Genomic DNA, 16,943 nt, shown 5'->3' on the forward strand with positions numbered 1-16,943 from the left:
TACTGTCAAAAAAAGAAAACCATTCCTAAAATGGAAAGCTTCCTCTTTCACTAGACAGGAAGGAGACAAATGCCCAGCCTGTGTTCATCTCTTGGCTTTGTCCTGACTGTGGCCTCCCCCAAAGAGAGGCCCCAAGCCTCCCTGCTTCTCTCCCACTAAAGCCCATAAAGGCCCTGCAGAAGGGAGGCCAATGACCTTCCACCTCTCTGATGGCACGACTGGCCCCAGGCTGACTTCTGACCCTTAGAGCATCATTGTGGCACCCTGCCCTATCATTCTGGGGTCCTGGGTGCTGGCCCCTTTCTCTCCCCTGCGCTGTGGTCCGCAGTCAGGGGATCCCCACCTGCTCTGAACATGGTGACTGGGCCCAGGGTGTTTGTGGGACCAGGGGAGTCCCCCACAGGCGCTGAGTCTCTGCCATTCTGTCGGACAGCTCCTGACTGCCTACTGCCCCTGCCCCCCGGAGACAAGAAGGCCCAGCAGCTCAGGATGAACCTCTGCCACCCAGAAGGCGACCACCTGACTCTGCTCAATGTCTACAAGGCTTACCAAGAAGCCGGTGAGAGTAAGTGGGTGCTGGGCAGACCAATCAGTCGCCCCACGTTTTCCTGGGCTTTTCCCAAATGGAGAAAAATCATTCATAGCCAGTCCAGGTGTGGAGATGGCTCTTTAGAGCCTGGCACAAGCTGTATGGAGGTCATAGCCTTGAAGCCCAGAACTCCCTGAGATGAGGGAGAAGAACAGAAAGGGTGAGGTGCTTGAGACCTGGGTCACCTCAGAGGTGCAGAGGCAAAATTCTGCCAAGATGAACAATGTGGGAAGCATCTGCAAATGAGAAAATTGGGGAGCGGCCCTGGGACCAAACCCTTGTCAGCCTCTGCTGAGCCTCTCTGGCCCCTCATGCCCTGTGGAATAGGCTGCTGAATCTTGGGGGGGGGGGCCCTCCACCCCTGGGATGCGTGGCTTAGCTGGACCTTCACTATTCCATGTGTCAGGTCCCTGAGCTACGAGTGAGACCACCCAGGAAAAGCAGGGAGGGCTCCCTCTCCCACCTTGTCAGACCCTGCAGTGATGGGGACAGCTATTAGGCTCTTCACAACTACCCCAGAATGGGCAACCTGTTAATGTCCCCCTTTGACATTGGGACATGTAGGGGCAGCTCAGTGGTGCATCAACCCTGGAGGCAGGAGGACTTGAGTTCAAATCCCATCTCAGACACCTAATACCTAGCTGTGTGCCCTTGGGGAAGTCCCTTAATCCCATTGCCTTGCAAACCCCCCCCCCCAAAAAAAAAATAAAAAAGCACAGATGTCTTTTGGCATCTCCTTGAAGTATCTGAGGCCAGATTTGAACTCTGGAGTCTGACTTCCATGGTGTGGTGCCCCTGGCTGCCCCCTGCATCCCCAGGGCTCTGCTTAGACCCTCCCCTTCAGGACCGGACTTCCCACAGGGTAGTGATCCTTGGGAGGGCTTCATAAATTCATAAATGCAGGGGAAGTTAATATGAGAAGCAAATGCTGAGGGGGTCAAGTCTGGAAGTGGTTCCTAATCATGTGTGATGTGTGTAAACTCCTATGGTAGAAACCTTAAAAAGGAGAAAGAAGATAGATAAAATATTTCAAAAATAGTTTTATTAAGATCAGTAAAACAAATTTTTTTTTTAGGTTTTTGCAAGGCAAATAAATAGGGTTAAGGTGGCTTGCCCAAGGCCACACAGCTAGGTCATTATTAAGTGTCTGAGACCTGATTTGAACCCAGGTACTCCTGACTCCAAGGCTGGTGCTCTATCCACTGCGCCACCTAGCCGCCCCCAAAATTCTTTAAAAAAAAATGTGTTTTTCCTGGGGGGCAGGAGAGACCTGCACCTCACAGTGGTCAGTAATTAGTAATTCAGTTAATCTGACCAGCGAATCTACACAGATAGGTCAGGTTCCCACTGAAAGGCTCTTCCCACCCACCCAAAATTCAACAGTGAGGTGGTGCAGGCCTCTCAGGGGACACTGGCTTGGCACCCCTGCTCTGGTCGCCGCAGTGGGGAATGGGGGGCCAAGACGAGATGGTGTCTGACCTCAGACGTCTGCTGGGGGTCCCAGTGCACACCGCCCTTGGGAAGCCACCACTCTAGCCAACCCAAACAGCCAAGTCCTATCCAAAGACCTCTGGGATCCAACTCTGTTTAGGGAAGTGGCGAAGTGATGATGTGACCACACATCAGCTGGGTGGACAGGTCTGATTTTCTATCAGACTAGAGGGAAAGAAGTTGGGCAAAGTTCCCCTGGAGCTTCTTGGGCCTTCATTCTTTTTCTCAGAATTTAAGCAGAGGAAAAGCTGTTGTGGGTATTTAAGATCATGGAAACAGTTACTCCCTTCTCAGAGGGCCTCAGGTTTGATAAAGAGGCCCCCACTTTTTGTCAAATCGATCATTTGCTTCAGGGTGTCATCCCCTCGCATGAAGGTGACGGCATCTTCACTCCTCCGGGATCAATGGGCAGCAGCCAGATGACCAGCAGGAAGGACCAGCCCAGCCAGCCTCCGGGGCAGCTCCTGATGGCCTCGGCTGCTTGAGATCTCTTTTCAATGGCCCTTTGTCCCTTCTTCCCTCAGACTGTTTGGAGAAATGGTGCTCTGATCACTTCCTCAGCCCCTCGGCCCTCAAGACAGCCAGCGGCATCCGGGAGGAGCTCCTGGACATCTTCAAGCGGATCGAGCTCCCTTACTCAGAACCGGCATTTGGCTCCAAGGAAAATACCGAGAACATAAAGAAAGCTCTTGTAGCCGGTTTCTTTATGCAAGTAAGAATCCACAAGGAGAGACAGTGAGCTTGGCTTTAAGATTCCAGGATGCAGGGCTACCCAGATTGTACCACTGATCTGAAGGGATGGGAGGGAGGATCACTGTGACCCTTTGTTAATACAAAATTTAAAACATAAGTAAAACGTGAGGGGCAGGGACAGATTCCCCAGACCCCTGGGTCTTCTGGCTCAGGGCTGGCATTCCATTGTACTGCACCCTCTAGTTGCCTCAAAAGCAGAGGAGCCCTACTTGAGGACTCTCAGGTAGAGAAGAGGTGACACGAATCAGGCTGAGGCAATGACAGAGACTTTGGAAGCAGAAAGACAAGCCTTGGCAAATGGAAGAGTAGGGGGAGTGAGGAAGGAGCCTGTGCACGAGGTCGGGGGTGGCAAGGGCACAGTGAAAAGGAAGTCCAGAAGAAGAAGGGGACAGAATGAGTTGTTTTGGAAGGGTGAAACCTGAGATGACCTAAAAGTTGGTGCCTCAGGGATGAAGGGTCATCAGGGCCATCCTGAGGTTCCTCCTGCTGCCATTCACTATTTCATGACCCTGGGGTGGAGGTTCTGTAACATGGGAATCCTAGGTGGGATGCTGTTAAGAATTGGGTAAAAATTCACTCTGTCCTGTTCTCATCCCCTTAAGATCGCTCGTGATGTTGATGGATCAGGGAACTACCTGATGTTATCCCACAAGCAGGTGGCTCAGCTGCACCCCCTTTCATGCTACTACAACATGAAAAAGATACCAGAGTGGGTGCTCTTCCACACGTTCAGCATATCCGAGAACAACTGTATCCAGATCATCTCAGAAATTTCTCCAGAGCTGTAAGTGGGGGTTGGGCTTCTTGATCAATACTTCTGCCCCTCTGAAAGGAAGCCCTCCAATCTGAGGTGGCCAGAGGTCTTGGGAGCTCTGCACCATCAGAGTCTGCCTCCACCATCAGAACATGGTGCCCTCACATCCTAGATAGCGTCCTTCCGAGTGACCAGAGCCTCCCAGACTCCTTGGAAAGACATTGGAACATAGTGCTCCTTCCAATCTGATGACATGATAGAAATGTAGAGGGGGTCACACAAACACTGCAGTTCTCCACCATAGCCTGCTGCAGGGCCATGAGCCCCATTGTTTAAGGGGGTGCTTTATCATGCTTGGTGCTACCAACCAACCTCAGTGTCCTGAACTACAACTATTATGATGGACACAGCTGAGGGTTGATAGTGCCTCAGGGAAGAGGAGGAAAGCAAGCTGATTAATGGCCGTATACACCATTCTCCTAATCTCAACTGGAAGCAAGATGGGCAAAATGCAGATGCTAAAGCTTGCTTTTAAAGTCAAAGTCTTTGCTAGAATTTTCTGCTGGAAAATTCCCTGGTATTTGATATCAGATAACCCATCAATTATTAATGTGACACTTTGTTAATATTTAATGTGATGCTCAGGATAAAAATATATTTTTGAAAATTTTGTTCAAAAATAGCCAACCATGACAACAAAACCCACAATCTGTCTTAAGAAAATAGAAACATTTTATTGATTGAACATGACTCCCCCTGCAGGACAATGAATTTTGTTTCCATGTTGCAGCTGTATACAAAAAAACTTTTTCAAGGTTATGTACCCAATACCATTTGTGAAGACTTTGCATTCAAAGTTATTTTCAAAGTCACTATCCCACTAAGGTAGGGCTTTCTTTATCTGGGTTGATGAATGGGATTTTTATTAAAAATTTTTTATAACAATTTTAATATCATTGGTTTTACATGATATTTTCTATCATTTTAAATAGCTGTATCTTGTTCTTTGCTCCACCAGATTTATGCAGTTGGCACCCCCATATTACTTTAGTAATCTGCCTCCTAGTGAAAGTAAGGATATTCTGCAGCAAGTAATTAATCACTTCTCACCCATTTCAACGACAAAAAAGGAACAGAAGACAAGCAAAGATCAACTATGTGAAGCTCCTGCTGAACCAAGATGTGTGATTCAGTGACTTTCAAGTCTTCATTCTATTATTCAGTCCACACTGAAATATATCTACGTGCAATAAACAGTGTAATGTCCTCATGAATGACATCATCAGAAAGACATGGGTTTTGGGGTACGGAGTCCATTCCTCAACCAATAAAATCAGTGTAATGGTTCATCCACAGAAGATGTACAGAGATTTAACAGGACAAATTGCCAGCCCGGATAATTTTGTACAAATAAAACATTTTGTACATCATGAAAGCAACCATAATAAAGAGTTGCTCAGTTTTTAAATTCCTAACCCACGTGTGTGTTCCGTTTTCTTTTGAAGTAATGAGCTTTTAATGAATGATTCACGAGTCCAAGGGACACTGGACCAAATGGAAAAAAAAAAATCCTGCTAAGGCCATGGTGACTTGAACCATCTGTCTCTGATAAGTCTCTCCCCAAGCCTTCTCCAAATGAGCCACTGCCTGGGTTAGATGGAGAGGTGCTCCTTCAGCATCTCCATGACTGCACTCATCTTGCTGGCTGGAATTAGCATCACTGTGCGCAAGGGTTTCATAGGTAAGTCATCAAATGACCACCGGCCTCCCAGGGCCAGGTCGCTCTCTTCTTGCACCGAGAAGCTGAATTTCAAAAGTGCTTTCTAAAGCAAAAGAAAATGATTTAACTAAGTAGTGACTCCTTCACAAGCATGAGGAGCTGGGTGGCAGCCAAATGAGTCTCAGGCTGTTGACTGACTGAGGCTCCTACTTGCTAAATGACCTCATTTTAATCATAATTTCCTTGGACCCTAACCACTGAGGTGAGACAGAACCCAGACTGGGCAGCTGGGCTCCAAAGTACTGAGTCCTGCCTCTGCTCAAAGACTCTGCCTGTTTCCCAATGTGTAAAGTGGGCATAAAAATAGCATCTACCAAACATGTCATGGGATCATCTTACTTTCAACCTACAAATCCCAGCTATTATTCTTTCACTCCCTCTCAAAGTGATGGTCAGTAACCCTGTTAAAGCCTAACTAACAGTGTACAGAGTAACAGACTTAGGAGATTCAAAAAGGCCTGGGTTCAAATCCTGCCACCTCCGAATCTAGGACAGTCATATATCGTTTCTCTGGCTCAGTTTCCTCATCTGTAAGATGAAGGAGTTGGCCTTGAAGGTTGCTAAGTCCCCTGCAACTCAACATTTATGGTCCTATGCAAGCTCTCAAAACATCTTTTTTTGGCAAGGCAATGGGGTTAAGTGATTTATCCCAGGCCACACAGCTAGGTAATTATTAAGTGTCTGAGGCCAGAGAACTTGGATACTCCTGACTCCAAGGCCAGTGCTCTATCCACTGTGCCACCTAGCTGCCCCTCAAAACATCTTCACTCAACAGAAAAGGTTTCTCCTCTGAGCTCTCTAGGTCAATGATGAAACCACAAATGATCCCAAGTCCAAGTACTTTTCCTTCAGCCTACAGTGGAAGCCGAGCCCTCGTGGTACCAAGCACCTGTTATGAAAATAAATTCCCTAGTAGGACTTCAGTCAATGATGGCATAGTGAACTCATTTTAAGATGTGAAGACTGACATGAATGACTTCATCATCAGAAAGACATGGGTTTTGGGGTATGGGAGCCAATCCCCAACCAATAAAAGGAGTCAAGAAGCTCAGCTAGGGTTCTCCAGAGTCTGCCCTCAAACACCCCCCCCATAAGACTCAGCAAACACTGGGAGAGGGTCTAGAGCAGGGATTTCATTCACCTAGGGGAACTTGCTTCCAAGTAGGAAATGCCCTCTATAAAGAAAGGTTGAGGACAGAAGTGAAGCGACCAGATGGGACTCACTCATGGTGAAGTGAGTCTACAGCATCAGTCATCCCCACCTATGTCATCTTAGGGAACGAACAGAGCCTTCCTACAAACCTGTGTGGTCTCTACTGGAGTCGCCCTGCACCACCAACCCAAGGCACCCTCATGACCCTTCTTTAAACTGTCCTTCACATAGGTAAAAAGCGGGTCTGACACCCAGGCTACCTCATAGAAAAATTCCTCCTCTGCATTGGCAAACATCAGCTCTTCCTTCTGGGGCACTTTCCCTCGATGTCTGGAATTCTTTGCAACCTCTTGGAATGTCTTGCTGATCATGAGGTAGTAGTGGCACCTCCCACAAGGTTGATTGGCCTGATGAGCCTCCATGAGTTCCTTTCTACAGAGCAAGGGACAAAGGAGCCCCGTTAATGCCGCCAAAGTGCAAAGAACTGCCCCCCCTCCCTCCCCCAACACCACCAGCACCTGCTCTGCCCCTGACATGCTTAGGATGTGTGAGTTGACACAAACAACTCTCTCCAACCCACAATAACCCCCCCAAGTCTGGGGGTTACTGGGGTTCCCAGTTTTAGGGGATGTCAGGAGACCCCGACATCTGCACAGCCCTTAAGCACCTAGATTTCAATGAATTCAACAATGGAAGGGGAAAAAACTGGTGGTTGGATGACTTAATTTTTTTTCCTAGGCCAGAACACAGGAGGGAAGGAAATCAGTCTTGATTAAATCACATCAGATGGTGGCATGACAAATATTAGGCCACCTGATCTTCACAACCTGTCTGGGCTTTATTATCCCCATTTTACCACAGAGGAAAAGTGATGTGTCCAGGGCCAACCAAGAGTCCAGGGCAGGATATGACCTAGCATTGTGGCTCTCCAAGATGAGGCCATCAATGCTAGACAAAGACCCTGCTCCCCCTTATTCCTGCTGGAATCAAGCTGTAGGGACTTGCAGTGACCATCTCTCATAGCCACTCCCCACTGAAAATGCCTCATCTCACTGCCGCTTAGTGACATCACTCAGACCCAGTGACCAGGACCAGATGAGCTGCTGGCCCCAAGACAAGGAAGGAGATGACTGCAAAACCAAGGACAGGATAAGATCCAGGGAGAGGATGGGTACAGAGAGACTCCCAAAGGGAGATCTCTACCCCCAAAATCACCAAAAGTTAAACCACCATCAGGAGAAGGTGTTTTCTTCCCCTTCCTGACTCACCCTTTGAAAAGATACCTCTAGACAGTGGGAAGGTCTTCCCTTCTCTACTCCAAACTGCCAACACTACCTTGGGAGCTATGCCACCTAATTAGAGTGCAAGCAATATTTAATTACAACTACCTTCATGACATTTAAAGTACATTTTGATCCCTTCCACCATCTTAAAATTTGCCCATTTGAAAAATTATTTCTGCAGCAAAAGGTGATATACGCTGTTTTCAGATCAAGCACTCTAGATTTTACTGTTCACATTTGTATCTTAAATTTTAAAAGGTTCATGGCTCTTATTTAAACAACTAAATCCTTGTACTTAGTTGATGCATGGCAAAACAAAGATTTTATGTGGAAAAATCCAGTCCTTTTGGTGAAAAATAAAGATCTATGTGGGGAGATGTTATTATCAATTTACTGGACTAAGAAATAGCATGTTAATCAAAAAGTTAAATCCTTTCAAAAAGCATTCCCTTAAGATGATCTAAACTGTTGAAACAGTCTCTAGCTCCACTTGACCCAATCCAGGCCGAAAGGCCAGCAGCTGAGTCCTGTGTCTTTCACGTCTCATCCAGTTGTTACTCAGGTTCTGGCATGTCACCACCTCCTCTGTCTCCCTCCCTTTCTCTCTGCTTCTGTCTCTCCCTCTCTTCCTGTCTGTATCTCTCCCCCCACCCCCCCTTATCAACACATTTCCATTTAGATCACATTTCTGAAACCATTTGAAAAAAAAACCCAACACTGTTCCAAGTCAATTTAGAAGTCTCTTACTGAAGCTGCTGGTGCATGGGTAGAGCAATCTGGGGTGGGACATTAATGAATCTCTCGCTTAGCAGGAAGCCCACAGGCTTAGTGGGATCATTTAAAAGCTTATCCAGCTGTTCAACCATACTCTGCTCACAGTTCTTCTCACAGTGACTCAGAATCAACTCTTTAATTTGTTCGACACATTCAGTACCCTGGAAATCAAAAAGAAGGTTCCATTAGAGACCAGCCATTTACGTGAGGAAGTTGGAGAGTTGGCTCTAATTCATTCTCCGAAGAATCTGGGGCCATGTTCCACTCTCCATGGCTCTACTGGTGATTATTTACTCACTTCCCAGTTATGCATCATTGACCCAGCATGTGGTCAGTGGCAGGAAGAAGCCTCTGAATGACCATATTAGTTAGCCCATCTTACAAACTGACTGACTGAATACAAAACTACAGTCAGGAACAGCCCACAGCTGGTGAGAAACAAAGAGGTACCAAAACCCATCTGGAATACTCTTCCTCCTCATCTCCCTGGCCTCCTTTAGGTCCCACAAAAATCCCATCTTCTTTTCCAATGATCTCTGACCTCTTTGTGTACAGGTTGGCATATGTCTTCTTAGATTGGGAGCTCCTGAAGGGCAGGGTCTGTCTGGGGCCAGCACTTATTCTTACCATCAACTAACACACAGAAGGTGCTTCAAAACATCTACTGACTGACTAAGACTCTCACTCATGAGCTCACTGAGAGAGGCAGCCCAGAACTTTCTTAATGAAAAGCTGTTTTCTGAAGGCATTCCAAAGCCAGACACTGATGGAATTAGCACTATACCTAACGAGAAAGGGACTGAGTCTTAACACAGAAGACAAAGAACTGACCTTTCTTTCAGTTAAATTCAAGAGGCTTATGAAACCAAAAATCTCCTCTTCTTCGCCATCCTCCTCATCACTTTCCTCTGGAACATCTGTTTGCTGTTTCAAAAAGAAAGATATTTTAAATTTGAGTTCACATGAATGAAAATAAGAATAGGACAATTAGGACTATGACCAATAGTGAGCTATTTAAATTTGAAAGGTGCCCCCCCCCCCAAGACCAAAGCTAAAAAGGTAAAAGGTTCAAGGTCCAGACTGACATCATCTAAAATCCTGCGCTGCCCCCCCCATGACTACTCATTCATCTCCTCCATTTCTAAAACGATATTAGACAGAAAGAGGCTAATTCTGATTGGCTTTAAAACCGGCCAACTCCACTTAATCTTTGGCCTGCTCACTTATTTTTTTGTTAAATGAAATGAAAGAAATAAACACTTTGCTGACATTAACCCCACAATGCTCTTCATGCAGGGCTGACCTGGCCGGCATCCAGGGCTGAGAGCACTGAAGCTTCTATGTTTCATCAGAAAGTAAAGATGTGGGGAACGAGTGGTATTTCAATAAAGCAGTAAATTTTAATCAACTGTTCTGGGAAGGGGCGGCTAGGTGGCGAAGTGGATAAAGCACTGCCCCCTGGAGTCAGAAATGCCTGGGTTCAAATCCGATCTCAGACACTCAATAATGACGTAGCTATGTGACCTTGGGCAAGCCACTTAACCCCATTTGCCTTGCAAAAAAACCCTAAAATACTAAATAAATAAAATAAACTGTTCAGGAGCATGAGGCTGCGGTCTAACCTTCCAGCTCAAATGTTAGGAGGTCACTCTTTTGTGTATCAATAATTTCTCATACTGGGGCGCTTCCCTCTGGGCCAGATTTTGTTATATTAAACGGCTAGAAAAGCCTGAAAAAGAGTCAGAAAAAGGGCTGACCCTGCTAGAATGGGCCTAGCTGCCTCTCACAGGCCAGAGGGGATCTGAGGCCCTCTCCTGACAGCCAGGCTCCGGAGGGAACCACCGAGGGAGGCTGGTGGCCTTGGGAGTCAAGAGGCGGTGAGAGGAGGTAGAGGGAGAACAAGGCCTGGCAGCTAACTGGACTCCCGGCGCTGGGAGAAAGCAGGTTGGGAAGGATCCAGAGTCACGGATCGGGGGAACGGGACGACGGTGGTCTGGGACGGTGGGTTTCCATGGAAAGGGCCTCAGGAGACGGGGCTGCCGGAGACACTGGGCTGGAAAAGTCCAGCAGGCGTTTGCTGGGGCAGCGGGAACACCAGACTGTCAGACCGTGACTACCGTGAGGGGCGACCTCACGGAAAGCGAGAAGGAACAGTGAGGGCGGCGGTGCTGCGGGGGGCCAGCTGCCCTCGGTGTCAGTCTGGCGCGGGGTCTCCGCGGAAGGGGCCAGCCGCGCTCCGGGGCGCTCGGGTCCTAGTGCGGGCCCTTCGGGGCCCGGGACGTGCTGGGGTTCGACCCCCGTGAGCCGGCGCGCGGCGGGGGGGCCGGCCCGGAGGGTGCAGCCGGCTCGGGGGCCCGGGCCGGGCCGGACTCACCTTGATGACGCTGCCCAGGCGGCTCTGCTGCGCGAGGAGGCGGCCCAGCTCGGCCGTGTTCACCGGGGCCTTGAGGAAGAGCTGCGGGGGGAGCGGGGGTCAGGGCCGGCCCGGGCCCCCGCCCCCCGGGCCCCGGGCCCCGCCCCCCGGCCCCGCCCCACCTGCTGCAGCAGCTTCCTAATCCCGTCCAGGTCGCTTCCCGAGATGCTGTGCGCCTCGAATTCCACCGTCACTTCCTGCGGACGGAGCGGGGCCGCGGGGGTCACCGGGGGTCACGGGGGCCCCGGGCGCCCCGCCCCCCCAGCGGCCGGGCCAGGCTCCGGGACGCTCGCCGCGCTCCGCCCCCACTTCCGGCCCGAACCACGTGGTCCCGCGTGCGCACGCGCCTCAGGGAGCCCCCCGCCCCCATAGGACTGGGGCCACCCGGGCAGCGAGGGCCCGCCCCCCCCCCCCCCACAGAGCCTGCGCACTGACGTCCCGGGCGCCGCCGCGGCCCCGCCCCCAACCTGGTTGACGAGCTCGTCTTCCTCGTCGCTGCTCTCGCCGCCGCTCCCGTCGCTGCTCTCGCCGCCGCTCCCGTCGGTGTCCTCGCCCGTCTCTCGGCGCTGCTCCTCGGCTCGGGCTCCCGGCGGACGCGGCCGCCGGCCGCCCACAGCGCGCTTCTTGGCCTGGGACGCCATGCTGCCCCGAGCCGCTCCCACGGCGCCTGCGCAGCGGCTGCCGGGGGGACGGCTTCCGGGCCGGCTCCGACGCGTCCGCGCGGCGCGTGCGCCTCCGTACTGCGCGTGCGCGTGGGGGCGCGTCCGGCGTCCGGCCTGCGCGCTGCCCCTCCCCCCGAGGCGACCCCGCCCGGACGTCGCGTCCCCGGCTCGGCCCCTCCCTCGAGGGCCCCCCCCCCGGGCCTCCGCCTCGGGGTCCCCCGGAGCCCCCCGGGGAGGGAGCGCCGACGGGACGGGACGCGGCGGGGCCCCAGCGCGGCCGGACGGACGGAGCGGCGCCGAGAGGCGGGGGCGCCGCCCAGGTGAGTGGGGGGCACCGGAGGGCAGGGGCGCCGGGCCGGGGCACCCGGAGGCCGCACCCGGCCGCGGGGGCTCCTCCCCCAAAGGGGCCTCCCGGCGGGCCCCGAGGCTCGGCGGCCCCGGGCACACCGAGGACCCCGGCCCGGAGGCGGCGCTGCGGCCACACCGAGGACCCCGGCCCCGAGGCTCGGCGGCCGGAACCGGCCGTCCAGGGCCGCCGCCGAAACGGCGAAAGAGCACTCCCGAGGATGGGAGACACGAGCAACGCTGAAAGCGGAACGGGTGGAGCACCAGCTTTTAAAACGATGAACTATAAAAAAAGGAAAGCCAAAGCAGCCGGCGTCAAAAGAGCGGAAACAATCAATTCACATCCAACGAAGAAACACTAGCAACTTTCGGCCAATTTTATGTCGGTAAAATTAAGCGAAATGAATATTGCTAAAAAATGTAAAGTGCCCGTGTTTAAAGAACAGTTTTAGAAAGAGAAATTGAACAAGCCATAAAAGGACTCTCTGGAATAAAATCCCCAAGATCGCATGGATTTGCAAGCAAAACCCATCAAACGTTTAAGGAATAATTAATTCCAATATTACGTAAGCTCTTTAAAAAATAAGAAAAGGAATCCTGCCGAATTCTGTGACACAAATATGGTCTTGACACACAAAACCAGGGAATCAAAACAAAGAAAGGAAAACTAAAAGCCAATATCCCCCCTAATGAATAGGTTAAAAAAAAATTAGAATACGTCATTTACAAGTAGAACACGGAAACATTTCACAAACATTGTACACAATTATCGGATTAATTTTTGGTTTTTGGCAAGGCAATGAGGTTAAGTCACACAGCTAAGTCATTATTTAGATCTGGGGACAGACTTGAACACAGGTCTTCCTGACTCCAGGACCAAGTGCCATATCCACTGCTCCACCTAATGGCATTTCTACCAAAAAGAAAGGGCTAGATTGATATTAGGAAAACAATAAACATCATTGATAATGTTAATATATACAAAAACCACTGTTTTATCAATAATTGCCCCCCAAAATTGGACAAGATAAAACACTTATTCCTGATAAAAACATGGAAAGTATAGGAATCAATGGATCTTTTCTTAATGTAAGGATTCCCTCTCTAAAAACCAAGAGGTGCCATTATCTATAATGGGAGTAAGCTGGAGGTCTTGGGTAAAGCTTGGATGCCCATAGGCTAGCTAGGTGGCATAGTGGATAGAGCACTGGCCTTCAATGCAGCCTCAGACACTAGACTCTTACTAGCAGTATAAGTCACTTAATCCTGATTACCTCACATCCAGGGCCATCTCCAGTCATCCTGATTTATATCTGACCACTGGACTCAGATGACCCTGGAGGAGAAAGTGAGGCTGATGATTTAGCACAGCCCCTCACTTGTTAAATTCATGTGCTCTCTGATGTCTTCATCTTCTTCAAGTATGTTCATTATCGCCATTATTATTCAGTGTAATGCTAGAACAGTAAAGCAATATTGTCTCCATTCCTTTGTGTTCAGACATGTCCAATTTTTCATGACCCTATTTGAGGTTTTTTTGGCAAAGATTGGAGTAGTTTGCCATTTCATTCTCCAGCTCAATTTACAGATGAGGAAACTGCGGCCAACAGGGTGAAGTGACTTGTCCAGAGTCACACAACTAGGAAGTCTGAGGCTGTATTTGAACTCAGGCAGACAAGTCTTCCTGACCTCAGGCCAATTGCTCTGTGTGCTATACCACCTAGGCTGCCACTTAAAACAAAAGATGAGAAAAATAATTTGAGGGAATAAAGTTAGGCAACTAGGAAACAAAATTATCGCTTTTTGAAAATAATATGATGGTTTGCTTAGCAAACCCTAGAGGGTCAACTAAAAAACTAATTGATACAGTTTTTGCAAAATGTAGAATAAACCCAAATAAATCATTGATGTTTCTACATATTACCAATAAATTCAAGCAAAGAAGAGAGAAAGGATTCATTTAAAACTGCAACAGAAAATGTGTAATTTAGGGGATTCTAACTGTTAAGACACAAGAACTATCTGAACACAACTACAAAACATTTTACACAGTTAGACTTAGAATCTAAAGAATTGAAGAAATATCACTAGCCAGCATAATAAAAGTGATTATGCTACTGAAATTAATTTATAGAGCCAGCAAAAATAATAACAATCCGTTTGGAGGATTAAAAGCTCAAGAATCCCTAAGGAAGTATTGGGGGAAGTGGAATGAAGTGGGAAGGAAGGCATTCTAAGGGGTACTTCAGAGCAGTAATCATCAAAACAGCCTGTTTCTGATTAAGTAAAAGAGATTGATCAGTGGAACAGGTCAGGCCTATGGTAAATAAAATTAAACAAGCACAAAAGTGGACTATGTAAGAAACCAAAGATCCCTTTGATAGAAGCAAGAACTGACTTGGAAAAATAGGTTGGCAGAAACTGAGTATAAACCAGTTTATTAATTCACTCTGCATTCCTAGAGGAGCTCCAAATGGCCATGTGATTGAGACATAAAGAATGCTATAACAAACAAGTGAGATGAGCAAAGACATTTCCCATCAAATCTATGGATATGTTTGTGAGCAAACAAGATAGATTCACAGGAGGTAAAATGGACAGAATTGATCACATAAAACTAAAACGCTTCTGAACAAAACCAATGAACTAAAATTAGAGGAGAAGCAGGTAAATGAATACATCTTTGCTACCAGGTTGATGAAGGTCTCATTTCAAAGTATGTAGGGAACATTTAAATTTATAAGAATAAGAACCATTCCCCAATTGACAAATGGTCAAAGGATATACAGTTTCAGAGAAAGAAATCCAAGCTATCCATATCTATCAGAAAGCATTCTATATCACCAGTAAGTGGAGAAATGCAAACTAATACACTTCTGAGTTTTCACCTCCTGCCATCAGAATGGGATTTCATCAAAGCTGCAGTAAAACAGGTTCGATAACACTGTTGGAACTATGAACTGCTCCAGCTCTTCTGAAAAGCAATTGAAATCCTCCCCTCAGGACTATTAAATTGGGCAGGTTGAAAGGAATGGACCTGTGTGCGAAAAGGTCTGTGGTCTCTCTCTATTGGCAAAGAATTTGGGGCTGAGGAGATGTCCATCGACTGAGGAATGGCTGAACAAGTTCAGTGTCTGAATGTTGTGGAATACAATTGTGCTGTAGGGTACAATGGAGGCAGTGGTTTCGGAGACACTTCCTCATTTGTGCTGTTGCAGAGTAAAATGAGCAAAGTCAGGAGAATAATTTATACAGTGAAAACAAAATTGTAAAGACTAAAACTTTGAAAGACTTAGGAACTCTTATCAATGCAATGACCACAAGATTCCAGAAGTCTATGACTGATAGAGGTGATGGATTCAGAGTGCAGATGGAGACTTGAACAAAATCTTAGTGCAGGCATTTGTTTCTTGACTTTGGGGGGTGGGAAGGGAGAGAGGAGGCAGATGTTCATCTCTCTAGATTGTATCCCTCTGGGCCAGATCACTTCCCCTCTGTAGGACCTGGTGGACGCCAGCTGGGCTCTGACCCCACTAGATTTCAGAGCAGGGGCTGATCTGTTTGAGCAGAGGAGTACCCTCCCATGGACATCCCTGTTCATGCCCAGGTCTCCCTGGTGACAGCTTCCTCTGACTCCTTTACAAGGGTACAGCCCCTGATGGTGTTTGTAAAGAACCCAGCCATTGAGAAGCTGGCCTGCTTCCTGTCAGGAACCAGGTGGGAATTGTTCAGATGATAACACATTCAGCTGATAATAGACATCTCTGTAGTTTAAAGTCCCCACACAGACCCAAAAAGTCTTAGCCTTGCTCATGGATCCAGGCACAGTCTCTTCTCTTGGGTGGACCCAGGGCTCTGTTGAGACAAAGAGCATTCTAGCTCTGGTTAGCTTCTTTTCTTGCAGATCCAAGAAAGCCTAAATTAGTAAGACAATCTCAATGAAAAATGTGCTCCTACATATACAACCCACATATGAAAGCCTGCCAGTTCTACCTGGGAAAAGCTTTGTTAATGAAACAAAAAGGTTTTTTCCTTAGGAAAAAAACCAGAATTTCAGGATTCTGGCAGAAAGCCTCAATAGTGGATGATGCAGAGATGTATTAGTGGTGTTTCCCCTGAATTTTACATTAGAGTTGACACTAAGGGTGTCAGAAAAAAAAAACCAGTAGATCATATGGGTCCAAGAGGAGCTTAGCTTGCACAGGGTTGTGGAGTTTACCCTCTTCTATGTAAAACTCTTTCTTTGACCTTCAAAAATGTCAGTTCAGTTATAAGTGAACTAAAAGACTTCATTCTGCAAGGAATTTAAAGGTTATTTCATTAGTACTGATAGCCAACATTTCTAAAGATGCTGTCCCACTGAATCCTCATGACAGCCCTATGAGGGAGGGTCATTGTTATCCCCTTGCTGTACACGAAGAACCTGAGTCCCAGAGAAGTTTGGGACTTTCAGTGTTCTTTCAATGTCTTTCAGTGGTTGAGTGGCCTTGTCGAGCTATAAGTGACCCATCACCCAGCAGGTGGGGAAAATGATCTGTCCTTTCTAACCATCATAGGGTAACAAGCCAGAGACTTGTGAATGAAGCAAAGTGGGGGTGAAGGATGAAGTAGGTCACAGTGCAATAGGAGATAAGAGGAAAGAGACACAGAAGGATCAAGAGGGGAATGAAAACCTGAAGAAAAGGTCTTTGTTGCTTAGCTTGGGCAGCAAGAAGAGGTTGAAAAGGGAATCAAGGCAGGACCATTCAGAAGCTAGATCAAGATTCAGTCTGATAGGGGGTGGAGCCAAGATGGCAACAAGAGAGGATCCCGTCTTAGGCGCTCTCTCATAAAACTTCTAAACTAAGGACTCTAACTAAACTTTCGAGAGACAGAACCCACAGAGGGACCCAGGGAGGCAGTTCTCCTACTCAAGGTAACCTGGAAAAGAGCAGAAAGGCTCTGCT

General features: G+C 48.2%; 3 protein-coding genes across 9 annotated transcripts in view; 2 read left to right on the forward strand and 1 right to left on the reverse strand.

The window, feature by feature from the left end:
- Positions 1 to 5,062, forward strand: part of DHX32 (DEAH-box helicase 32 (putative)) — a 57,743-nt gene extending 52,681 nt beyond the window's left edge. For 2 of the 3 annotated variants that reach the window (XM_074232196.1, XM_074232194.1), the window contains 4 exons: positions 434 to 565; positions 2,605 to 2,792; positions 3,436 to 3,617; positions 4,606 to 5,062. In XM_074232196.1, the coding sequence (XP_074088297.1) occupies positions 434 to 565; positions 2,605 to 2,792; positions 3,436 to 3,617; positions 4,606 to 4,783 (680 nt within the window). In that variant the 3' untranslated portion in view covers positions 4,784 to 5,062. The remainder of the gene's footprint in view (positions 1 to 433; positions 566 to 2,604; positions 2,793 to 3,435; positions 3,618 to 4,605) is intronic. The other variant, XM_074232195.1, reaches the window with a different exon arrangement.
- Positions 4,302 to 11,669, reverse strand: BCCIP (BRCA2 and CDKN1A interacting protein). 2 transcript variants are annotated; one of them, XM_074232201.1, is made up of 7 exons: positions 11,458 to 11,669; positions 11,113 to 11,187; positions 10,952 to 11,032; positions 9,409 to 9,501; positions 8,551 to 8,738; positions 6,781 to 6,952; positions 4,302 to 5,410 (listed from the first exon to the last, which is right to left on the reverse strand). In XM_074232201.1, the coding sequence occupies exons 1-7, from the start codon at positions 11,629 to 11,631 to the stop codon at positions 5,240 to 5,242; spliced, it is 954 nt and encodes a 317-aa protein (XP_074088302.1). In that variant the 5' UTR covers positions 11,632 to 11,669; the 3' UTR covers positions 4,302 to 5,239. The 2 variants fall into 2 exon arrangements, with proteins under 2 accessions (XP_074088302.1, XP_074088303.1); XM_074232202.1 differs by lacking the exon at positions 10,952 to 11,032.
- Positions 11,670 to 11,792: 123 nt separating this feature from the next.
- Positions 11,793 to 16,943, forward strand: part of UROS (uroporphyrinogen III synthase) — a 38,253-nt gene continuing 33,102 nt past the window's right edge. Inside the window, exon 1 of one of the 4 annotated variants that reach the window (XM_074232208.1) lies at positions 11,793 to 11,972. The gene's annotated coding sequence lies outside the window, so the exon portion shown is untranslated. Of the gene's footprint in view, positions 11,973 to 12,399; positions 12,564 to 16,943 lie in introns of those variants that run through there. The other 3 variants (XM_074232207.1, XM_074232203.1, XM_074232205.1) reach the window with 3 other exon arrangements.

The sequence above is a fragment of the Macrotis lagotis genome, chromosome 4, assembly GCF_037893015.1.
Source record: "Macrotis lagotis isolate mMagLag1 chromosome 4, bilby.v1.9.chrom.fasta, whole genome shotgun sequence".
Taxonomy (NCBI): Eukaryota; Metazoa; Chordata; class Mammalia; order Peramelemorphia; family Peramelidae; genus Macrotis; species Macrotis lagotis.

Excerpts from the sequence above, each read along its gene's own strand:
- BCCIP (XM_074232201.1), bottom strand. The coding sequence starts at position 11,631 with ATGGCGTCCCAGGCCAAGAAGCGCGCTGTGGGCGGCCGGCGGCCGCGT. Across the intron at positions 11,033-11,112 it reads TTAGGAAGCTGCTGCAGCAG|CTCTTCCTCAAGGCCCCGGT; the intron begins GTGGGGCGGGGC and ends CTCCCCCCGCAG. Across the intron at positions 6,953-8,550 it reads CCCATGCACCAGCAGCTTCA|AAAGGAACTCATGGAGGCTC; the intron begins GTAAGAGACTTC and ends CTTGCTCTGTAG.